The 11,862-nt window shown below is 38.6% G+C and overlaps 1 protein-coding gene across 2 annotated transcripts in view; it reads right to left on the minus strand.

Annotated features, from left to right (window-relative positions):
• Nucleotides 1–1,796: 1,796 nt before the first annotated feature.
• The window catches only part of TMEM168 (transmembrane protein 168), a 24,350-nt gene continuing 14,284 nt past the window's right edge, over nt 1,797–11,862 (minus strand). Inside the window, exons 3-4 of one of the 2 annotated variants that reach the window (XM_005426344.3) lie at nt 10,499–10,773; nt 1,797–6,342 (exon numbers count right to left, since the gene is read on the minus strand). In XM_005426344.3, coding sequence (XP_005426401.2) covers nt 5,795–6,342; nt 10,499–10,773 — 823 coding nt within the window. In that variant the 3' untranslated portion in view covers nt 1,797–5,794. The remainder of the gene's footprint in view (nt 6,343–10,498; nt 10,774–11,862) is intronic. The other variant, XM_031061389.1, reaches the window with a different exon arrangement.

Below are 11,862 nucleotides of genomic sequence, written 5' to 3' on the forward strand. Positions count from 1 at the left end.
TTGATTTGCATAGGAAGCCAAGTTGCCTGTTTTATACTCTTGACACAGACTGTCTTACAGTACCCTGGCTTTGCATTTGGGATAGTAAAGCTGGTTCACTGGGATTTGTTTTAGCAGTTATTAACTACAGAACTGACTGTAATAAGCAGAGCTGGTTGCTTTTGTCCATCAGCATCAGCACTGGCACATCCTTAGCTCTGTGCAGAGTGGTATCTGAGGTAAGAGCCCAGAATGTTTCACTACACCTTGAAGTGACTATATAATTACTTCATAGGGAAAATAATTCAGTGCTGGCAAGGAGTGAAATTTTAAATTTCCGTGTCACTAGCTGGAGCTAGTAAGGAGCTTGATGCTGCAGGCACCTCGAGGGAATATCTTCCTCTCAGTATCCTAAAGATTTAGACTGTTGCTTGCACGGTGACCAACCCCTCACAAACACCTAAGCTGTGTGCCTATGATTGTGTGAGCAAGTTAAACTCCTTCCAGGCCTGAGTCTGTAAAGGTGAGCTCTGTAATACTGAGGGCCTTTACTGATCCAGCTTTCTGGTCTCCATCATAATCCAGCAGTAACAGCTTTATTTTCACTCTCAAAGCCAACAGACACCAGCTGAGGGCAGTGCTGGTGCAGCAGGTAACACTGATCAACGCCTTGGGGCCTTTCTTGCCACAAATGAAGGAGTTCAAATTTTTGCTACACTTGTTTTCCAATAATAATGTATCTTTGTAACAACACCTAAGGAGAAACATTCTTTCAACATTGACAGAGCTATTTGCTTTTATTTCCTAGGTAACTAAAAACAATTAGCAAAACCCCCAAACCCAGTGCCATGGATGGAGACATATCTTGGGTTGTCTGCCTCTATTCAAAGAGCATTAGAATTATCTGCAGGGCAGCACTGAGGGTGAGCTGTGCTGTTCCCTAGGGTTACCCTCTGGATTTGTGACTGAATAGAAAGGATCTACACAAGTTTAGTAAGAAAAGAACACTGAGTAGTAAATTGCAAAATTAATGAATTAAATCACAATTTACAACAGCCAAAATTAAACTCCTTCTGTTAAAAAAACTCCAACCAACCAACCAACCAAGAGGCGCCACTAAATCATCCTTGTACTCAGCCAGTCAATGTGCCAGAAGAACTGGCCATGCCTTCTTGGCAGCTCTGGACACTGGATCACCACTGAGATACCCATCACCCCTTATCACAGTACCACTCTGCTTCTCCATTGCCCACCAAAGTCCTCACTTAACAAGTCCAGGCTTGCTAAGAGGAATGCTTGGACTGTTTCATGAGGACCAAGTGCAGGAACCTCCCCTGCAATTTCTGTGAGAAGCAGATATGTGGATTTGTCCTCCTCACCACTCTGCAGCAACAGTTTCCTTCTACTTCCTCTCCTAGGCTTGATCTCACACAGGAACCCTCCATCAACTTGATCTTTCTGGAGATAAGAAATTTGACTAACTACAAGTACTCATGTAAAGGAAGTCTTCAATTATATCTCTATAAAATTATGTCTTGAAGTATAAACAGCATTTTTACTAGCTTGTTGAATAAGTGATAAAAAGACAAGGTGAAAGGCATTAATAATTTAAGCTAGTATTTCTCATTTCTATTAAATTATTAAACTAAAAATATTCCTTAGAGTATTTTCAAAATACTCTATTTTCCATAAACTCTGTTGCAATTTCTAGTTATAAAAAACCTCCTGTGAAGCAAACTGTATAGCAAACCCTCATGTAATTCAAGAGGGAGCACAGAAATCTGGAAAGTGATCAAGACACAAACAAAAAGATGAAATTGAAATGAGCATCCAAAACAGCAAAATATATTTAAGTAGTATCACAAATACACTCAAAAAATCTATTTACATATCTAAAAACCGTATATTCAGTAAAAATCCTCTCACAAAAGGTATTTATAAACAAGAAAACTGATCTGATTTTGTTGTCTACTGCTGGCAACAGAGGCGCTTTACTGCTAGCAAAGCATTAACTATGCTTTTACAAAATATACAAAATTATTTTGGGAAAAACTTGAAGACTGGACAACAACTAGAAGGCATACAAAGCATAAGGAACTGCAAGTACATCACTCTAGTAGTGCAAAAATGAAGAATAATGGCTTTCCCCCCCCTCCCCAATACTTGTTCAGAGAAAAATACTACTGTGAATATGCAATTTGAACCCCTTTAAAAGACTTACATTTGTAGGACTCAGTGCATTTGCACGTTTGAGCAAGGCTGGTACTATACAGGAGGTAAATGAAACAAAGTCAACATAGAATCATGCTGTGACTCAAGTTTATAACAAAGTTTATAGCAAAATGTCTGAATATACAGTACAGAGACAAACCTTGCAAAAATGTTTCTCTCTACCAAGAAATCTGTACATGTTACCACTAAACAACACGTAGGTAACTGATAGCATATGTAACATTCTTTGGAATTAGATTTAAATTTCCTTCAGGCCCCGTCTTTCATACAGGAATAGCAGAAGGATAACTCCTCACTTAGATCACAGGAGCTCCCAGTGTTTGTCCCTCAGGCACATGCCCAAGGCTGGGCAGAGACCTGTGGAGAGGCATAAGCACCAGGAGCTGGAGAAAAATTCCACCTGGGAATGTGGGTTGCTGTAGGATGCCTTGATAGAAGTCAGTGCAGAAGTGAAGAACTGATGAAGTTGAATTCCTCATCATCCATAGCCCTGGTCTGATAGTGTTTTGAAACACATGACAGTGTCTTTGTCCAAAAAGGCCTCATAATAGGAACAGCTGTAAACATTTCTTTTAAAGTTAGCATTTTCACCATGCCTTTGCAGTAACAAAATCAGAAGTAGGAACACCTTAGCTCATGTTAGAACTACTTCAAATTTAGAAAACCAGAGGTCTATAATTGAGAAAATAGAAACAAATCTGCAAACACGATTAGTTTTGCAAATAGTATTTTTGCTCTCTTTTTCAGCTCTTTATGTGCCTTTCAGCAAACAGCTAAATAACACCCAGTCTATCCTAGGAAAAAATCTAACTTTGGTAAGTAAGCTGGAAACCATTTAATATCCAGAGGCAAAACAGCAGGACAAAGTGTTCCATTTATTCTGCCCAGAGCTAAGTCCATCACTGCACTACACAGCAGATTCCTGTTCACAGATTCAGGAGAGGTCAGGAATCCCACACTTTTCTTGCTCCCTTTCATGTACAAAAAGAAAGATACAGATGATATCCATAAAAATATAACAGTAGCAGGTAGAAACTTACCCATTAAGATCTGTCAATTATAATTAGTGGCAAGTGTTATGGTTGATATTTAAAGCTTTTTTCAGAACAGAAAGGTCTAACTTCTTGACTTCAAATGTTCAAAATGTTCACAGGGTTACTACGAGGTATTTATGGGGATTTTACTAAAAATTTCTAAGGCTCAAGCTCTAACAGTTTTTGATAAAATCAGGTGAACTTCTACTGAAAGAGAAGTCAAAACAATGGTGATTTTACAAACCAAATGTAGAGGAGTCTTTATGCATCTATACTCAAGAGCTGATGACCAGGAATGGAAGACAGTGACTTCTGCAAAAGGCAGCGCTGCTTTTCTGCAACCTGATGGAGCCTTGTTCAACCCAACTTCAAGTATCCACTTTATGTACTTGAACAAGGAGCTCAGGTACCCAGCTCAAGCTCCAGAGGATAGCTTAGAGGTGCTCTAAGGTTATGCAAGAGATGTAAGGGATTTGTCTGCTTGACCTTTGGCACAGGAAAGCAAAACAACAAAAAAAAAGTAACAACCCTCAAAAGTCATCCTAGAATAGAGACTAAATCAGTCTTCCTCTGGAAATACTTACTTCTCCTTGCTAATGAGCAGTGGAGCACTTCAGGTCACTAGCATGGATTCAGGTATCTGGTTTTTGAACATCTGAATTTAAATGAGATGACTCCTACCTCTGTCTCCCACATTAGGACCTTAAGTTGGATACCAGAAGTCAGGTGGTATGAGAACCCTCTGTCCTTACTGACAACTGCCACCTCTTGATTCCCTGACAGAGCTGCAATCACAGCATTTACTGAGAGAAGACCCAAAGGCATTTAGTCTTCATAGGATATAATTAATCTCTAATTTCATTATCCCATTCTCACACTATGGAAGAGGATGGAGAAAGGGGAAGTGGTGTGGGAGGTGGTGCCTTGCTAAACAACACTGTGTAATACATACTAATGAACAAACAGTGGCTGTGACTTGTAGATCTGAGAAAATCACCATTTTGAAGTTCGTGGGTACAAATTGCTTTGGCTGTTGTAGCTCTCATTATTTATTTCAGGAGCTACTGATGGGTATCAGTGTTAGCTTGGCTGGCTAAAAAGCTCAAATGGCATTAGAAAAAGCCATGATGGCAAAGACTTCGAGAGCTACATACTATTTGCATGTATTTAAATTTAAAAAATTAATAAGTTATATTTTATACAAATATCAGCTGCTCTCTAACACTTTTATTAAAATAATGATGGAAACAGAAAAAAGTAAACTGTATGTCTACTGAATTGCACACACATATGCAATTAAACCACCACAAATTGTACTGTCTTAGCCACTTACTTGTTTCACTCCTAATTTTCTGTAGTTGAGAAAATGACATTGAAAAGCTATGCAGCTTTTATGACTGAAGGAAAGGATTTCTAGAGTCCCATCCAGTCCTGGAAGGATTAAAATCAGGACCTTGTGGGTGGGAGAAAAGACTTAAGGAATACTGAGGATTCCCTCTTCTCCTAAGGGAATAATCCATTCAAACAAACTTTGCTTGTGGTTTTGATAGACAATGAACTTGCTGGTCCAACTCTGTACTCAGCACTTCACAGAATCAAGATCTTAGGCACACCAAGGACTTCAGATAAACATGGAAGCAAGGCAACACTTGTATTCCCATTTTTTATCTAAGAATTATTTTCTTTGTTAAATTCCTTGGGTTTTGTTTTGCTTTGTTTTCTTCAGATTAGCTTTTCAAAATACAAACTAGTAAGAGCCTGGAAAATTCAGAATCACCTAATAGGCGAGGGAAAAATTTTCACTGCAGTTTTTATTCCATATATAAATTAACTTCTGGGAATGTATGCTCAAAGATCACCAGCAAGATATTTAATGTTGAAAGTAGCACTGAATATTTTTAAAACGCACTTCAAAACACACCATCTGAGAAGTATCAGAGCATCAGAGGGTTGTCTGATTTCCTTGTTTTCCATGGCAAATTTCCACTGATGGCAGTAGAGAACTGAGGCAGGGCACAAGGTATAAAAGCAAATAAAACTAAAGCTTTTTGGTAGGTACTTACATACAGTAGCTATATATTCTGGGTTTTTTTTGGCTCAGTGATCCCACCACATAATTTCAAGCACACATAAATTGACTGGAGTATTAGCTTGGTTCCTTTCCTGTATTTAAACTGTATCGTGAACATAAATGACAGATCAGCATCGTGTAACATTCACAGGAGCTCGGGTCTATCAAACTGGTGTCTCTAAACAATGGCTGCCTTAAGTAAGACATATGAACATGGGACCTGTCTCCAAAATGCATGGTCATATTAAATAAGTCTCTTACAAATGTACATGTAACAAAATTCAAAATATCATAGTTCTACCCTCTTCTGTTTAAGACTGCAATTTCTAACTGCTGCATATACTGTAGCTGCTCAAAAAGCTGAATAAAGTGAGTAGAGCAGACTTTTTCAGAGAAAAATAGTCATAGAAAAAGTTTTAAGTATGGTACAGTGAGAAAGTTCACAAAGCTCTCACTTCATTTTCTCTTTGGTTGCTGATTAGGATTTGACGAGTTTGAAGCCCTGTCCTGTATCCAGCACTGTGGGAAGAAACCAACTCATTTTCAATCTTTTTAAGCACCTAAAGCATGCTTTACAGACCCAGAACAGATTGAGACCACAAAACCAGTTTGCCAAATGTACTAATGGATAGGTGATGCGTGGGAAGTACATCATCCAGTGTTTGGCCACATCACTTCCCGTTGGCAAATGCAAAGTGTAGTCGCTCCAGTGCTTTGACACCCCGTACATGGCTTTCACCGTGCGGCCCTTCTCAGACCAGCTGATGTTGCTGTCAGGGTTACAGTTGTACTCAACCCATTGCCTGGTGAAGTCACCAAGCTGTGGAGGGTCTGCTTCCTCGATGTCCACAACTCTGGCCATTTCTGCTCCTTGCACAGCAACATACTGGTCATTTACTTTTCTTACTTCTTTAACCCAAGGCTGAGAGTTCTCACAGTCTAAAACAATGATCAGTCGAGAACAAAAAGTGCCGTTCTTTTCTCTCCACCAGTCCAACAGCGTGTCCAGTCGTAAAGCATCACCCCCTGCCACAAAGACAAAAAGATTTAGTATCAGGATGAAGAAACAGAAACTTCTGCAGAACTTTAACTGTTTTGACTGGTTCTAAGAGTCCCTTACTTGAACAATTTGGACAGATATAACAGATGTTTTCAGTTCATCCTTTCCATCTGTAAATGTTGCATATCTCCATAGAGGTATTAACTGACTTGCTGTGGCAGACAAAGCCATTAACTTACCCTTGATTAGAAAGAAAACCCATCAACAATAACAAAAAAGGAATTCCTTTACAGAGTGAAAGAAATTATAGCCAATTGATGAAACCTGGAAAATACAGATAAATGGAAAAAAATCTGAAATAAAGTTCATTTTGTATTAAATCTTAATAATTTTAGGAACAGGAATAGGACTCTTTTCTTAGTATGTTTTTATGAATATTAAAAAAAGGCTTGTCTAAGAGATGAATTTAGAAGAAAATACATTTTCAAATTGTGGGAATCAAAGCAAGCACAAAAATTCACATGACCAGGAATGAAGATATTCTCTCTATAGAGACAGCTGTTTTCAGAGCTTCAAGAAAACTGGTATCAATTTACAACTCAATGAAACAAAAATCTCATTGGATTTTTTCCACAATATTTTTTTTCCTGTCAGGTCAGAAGACCCTTGCAACTAGTGTCCAACTTCTCATGTTCTGTCTCAGCTCCTGTTCCAACAGCACTTTGAAAGAGGAGATTGTAATTAAACCTGAAATGCTATCTATAAGGGGGCGTCTTTCTGCTTAAGTATACTGGATGCTGCAGGATCTGTGTAGCTTTGAAAGGCAGACTACTTACTCAGGTACCTAAGGACAACATCTTGCAAACAACTCTCCATTGTCTCCCCAGTGATACTAAAGTAAAGAACTGGTATGCCTCAGTTCTGGATAGTTGAAGCTATGATACAGGTTTACAACAAAAATACTGATGCTTCAAAATATCAAATTAAAAATATGAAGAAAAAGAAGAAAGATATTTAAAGTAACTGAATTTTAATTCCAGAGTGATTTTTCACTAGTGACTACAATTAAGCAGTGTTTAAAATGTTGTTAGCTGCCTGTTTCAGCACTTACAGTTCTACTTGTAAGGGGTGACCAAAAAGTGCTTCAAATTAGTATCTCAGAATTGAAGTGTTGTGCATGCTATTGTAGTTAAAGTAAAAGCAAAATTACAGAGCTGCACCTTTCTCCAAGAAAATGAAAAACTGGAAAATTTAGTACCAAAGAAAATCTCTAGGATACAAACCTAAAGTAATGACTTGTCTTGGTACATGATCCTCAAATTGCTGTAGTTATTTACAGCAGAGACTTATATAGATAGAAATAGTTTTCCTTTTCTAGGTACATCTTCCACGTGAATTATCTATAAAAATTTCTTTATTTGTTCACATTTTAAAGGCTTATAAATAAACTTTATTAAAGTGTAGCTATGTAGGAGTACAGATGATTTCAAAAGAGCATTGGATAGAATCACCCAAAGAAAACCATCTCATCCTTCACAGATACAAGCAAACACATGCTTGGCTTCCAACCCTATGGACCTCAAACACATGGGCTTATCAGCCAGCACAAGGTTTAGCAGGACAACAGCTACGCCAACAGTTTCAGGAACAGAGACAAGGCTTTATTAGCCCAGCTCATGCCTTTGCCTTCACTCAGACAACATGACCCCCCAGGTCATTTGACTGCTCATACTTCATGCATGACTAGCTAACAGTTTCTTTTATACACCACTGTGCTGTATCTCAGCTTCCAACAACAGAGAAACATCATTACTGAATTAATTAATTCAGTAAGCCTCTTTTGCAATATGTCATTACAAAGCAAAGACCACACTGCTACTGCTGTGCTGTACCATGGCATAAGCCAGCAGTGAGAAACTACTTTTTTAATCAGATGAATTTTTTTTTTTATTGTTGTCATCTCTTTTCATCCTCTTTACAGGTCAGAGGACAGTACACATTACTGGAACTGATGGCCAAGTTCCATCTGTCACAAAATGCCAGTGGTCCAATACATGGGGCACAATCACAGCCTTTATATTTTCAGTTTATACTTTCAAGTCACATGCAGGAGCAGTGATATCTGAAGGAGGATCACATTACATTCCACCATTTCTAAAATTAATCACAAAAAAAGCATGCAAGACCCATGACAGCTGCCTGTTCTCCTTTATGTGACTATATGCATATCCATGTAGAAGCTGAAGATGTGTTTGGACAGAGAACTGAAAAGGAACGTTGTGAGGAAGTTGAACATCCCTGTATTTACACACTGTATCTTTCAGCACTCAAAGTTTTAACAGTTACCTTGGTCTTTCTCCTAAAGGCTAGATATTAATTTAGGTTACAGCTACCTACATGCTACAGAGAGACCAGAGCTCCCCAGTCACACTCCAGGGTGGCTAGACTAATAAACCAGGACTAGGGTGAAAGCTGTCCAATTTTTGCAGCAACATTTGGCTCTACACATGCAAGAAAGCTGACTTTGTCTATGCTGCTGGCTGGAGCACAGGTGGGAGGTGGAGTTTTGTGTGGACACACTCAGCAATTGCACAGGGTGGCAGCTGCTCTTACGGACAAACCACCCTCTTCTCAGAGAAGTAATCTGGCCACCCTATATACACTGTAGCTCACCACTTGCACTAAGGTCACAGTAAAAGCTGTGGCTTTTTAAAATCTCTGATACAGATAAAGCCCTTGAGTGAAAATGTGCTCACATGGCTCTTCAGCAGGTCTAAAGGTTCAAGGATGGAGCTGCACCAACACAGGTACAGAGCCTCCAGATGGAAACTGATCTGTGCCTGAGTACCTACCTCAGCCTGAGCACACAATAAAGGGCATGCCCTACTGAAGGGCATGTGCACCTGGAGAGACACTGCTGACAAAGAGCCTGAAGCTCACAGGCAAAGCGCTATCCAACAGAATTAATTCTATCCCAAGAAGAAAAAAGTTACCAATTTTCAATGTATTTACTATGAGATTCCTGTTCTACACACAGTGACCTCAGTTCCCTACAGCAGCAGAGCAAGGCTAAACCTTGCAATGATTTGACAACTTCATTAAGTTTACAAAACAAATGGGCCAAGAAAGGGGGAAACGGTGAAGTCTATGCCAAGAATATGACAAGGCATTAAACTGGCACTTTAAATAGAGGTTTACAATCTTGAGGCTACACTATGCCCACAATCACTCCCAATGTCCAGTGTCAGCAAATCATATTTTTATGATACAAGGTTTGTTATATGTTTGAAGATCTGTTTTTGTAGTGTGAATTGTGTATCTGCCTCCTGTTTCTTTTACTGATTCTGTCTTTTACAAAAAAAAAGCAAAGCACACCTTAAAGACATAAATGCAGTCCTTCATGACAGTCAACTGACAGTGTCACAGAACACTCTGTAATTCCCTCTGTCATGTCCAAGGAATGAGAAAAGGTTATGCTTTTTCATTACAGTGAACAAGTATTCCTCAAAATACAGCAGAAAATCTTTAGGGTAGGAGTGTGTAATTTCCACTTTTAATTCCATACAGGGAAAAAACCAATCTTTAAAGTTGTTGAATACAAAAATCATGTGCGAGGAAAATCAGGGGAATATGAAACTGCGTTTAAACTTGAAAGAATACATTTGGAGTCAACAATATTAGACAATTTTGAGAATAAGTGGAAGATGATTAGTTGGCTGTAAAAGGATTTTTATCAAAGCCAGTAAATACTAAAATGACATAAAGTTCATGAAGTAACATACCTGACTGCCATACAATGCAAGGGAAGGAAAGAGCTACCTCTTAACAATAACTTAGCTGCATACCAAAGGGGCTTCTGCTTTTCTCCATTCTCTCCACTAGCAGAGGCAGTCAGCCTGCAACCGGGCTTGTTTTCTCAATTTGTTGTAGCCTCTGAATCTCTTAACAGCCATGCCCTGTAATAATACAGCCTTTTCCTTTATTCCCTCCCTGCAGGAAGTTGTATAAAACTGTTCTCCAAAGACTGATGGTTCTTTGCCATTCTGAACAATCGGGTAGTAAGTACATTCAAAACTTCAAAGTTTTGCAGTACAATATGATTTTCTACAGAACTAATGAATTGACTTGGAAAGGTTATCAATAACCAAAACAATTAACAAAAAACATCCCCAGATCACTTACCTGCCAGTGCCCATTCACCAGTGCCATGAGAGTGACCACTGTAATAGAGAATGTAGGTATCGTGTCTGGGTCCATCTGCAGTCCGAAGTTCAAGGAAAGACTTGATCTTGGAGTGAAGGGTATCGAAGGTCAGCCCGCTTGTAGAGTAGTCACAACCATATGTCTCAATCATGTGATAAGCAAAAAATCTTTGGATGGCATTAAGCATGCCAGTAGACCTCAGATTTAACTCTTGGACATGGTCAGGTGGAAGAAGAGTTGGTTGGCCATCAGGACTGAAGAGAAGGAGAACAGCTAATAATTATGGCTGATAATTATTTCATGCTTAGTAGACCTCTAGTAGCTGCTGATATTTTCCCCTGTGCATATTTTGTCTGCTATGAGGTAGCACTGTTCTAAATTCAAATTTACTTTAAATTTACAGTTTATAAACAACTCAAATTACTGCATTTGAGTGAGGGACCACTATGTTCCTTCTGTCACACTTCAATTCCAAGCACAGTCTTACTCAACCCTATGCTATTCCTGCAACTGAGAGACAGAGGGAGAGAAGGAAGCTGTGCTAGGAAGAAGGGAGGCTCCAACAATTTCATGAAGTTCCACTGAGGAGCACTGCCTTCACACAGGCACTTTTTCATGAACAGCTGGAAAGAAGCGCAGAGAAAATGAGTGCTAATTTGGACAAACCATAATGCAAACTAGTTTCCAATAATGGACGAAAGGGAAATCCACATACACACTTTGCTCAGTGTGAACTCACACAAATACAGTAATTCGTTCTTGTTTGTGCTGTTCAGATGCTGTTCCTTCAGCATAAGAAATGTGCTTCAGATAACAATATTCACAGCTTAGAAAATCAAAGTTTTAAGAAAATTACAAACTAGACCTGGAACAAACCATGCATGTGTATTTATGTTTACCTAGGTAAGAATATGGATATATGAGAAAAATAAAAAAGAGTCCCTGGGTTCCAAAGTGAATTTTATTTGTATTGTTATCTATGTTTTATATAAAATATAGATAAATATATAAGAAATAAACTCAAATATATACAGTATCTAAAATACCTAATAAAAATACACTTTTTATTTTAGGTCTACACAGCTATTCGTTAGTCATAATAATAGGAAATTTAGTCTTGCAAGACACCCACTTAGGGGAGTGCTCTTCAGAATATATTTTCAGAAAGAGAAAAGCATTCATCACTCTTCAGCTGATGTAATAAGGGTAATGATAAGGAACATGACTGACAGCTGGGCCAAACTGGCCTCATTTATGCTCAGTTACAGACATGGAGAGGCTTTGTGAGTGAAAATATGGAGATAAGTCTTACTCTACTAATACAAAACATAACATTATGGTTG

Source organism: Geospiza fortis, unplaced genomic scaffold (genome assembly GCF_000277835.1).
Source record: "Geospiza fortis unplaced genomic scaffold, GeoFor_1.0 scaffold429, whole genome shotgun sequence".
NCBI classification, from domain to species: Eukaryota; Metazoa; Chordata; class Aves; order Passeriformes; family Thraupidae; genus Geospiza; species Geospiza fortis.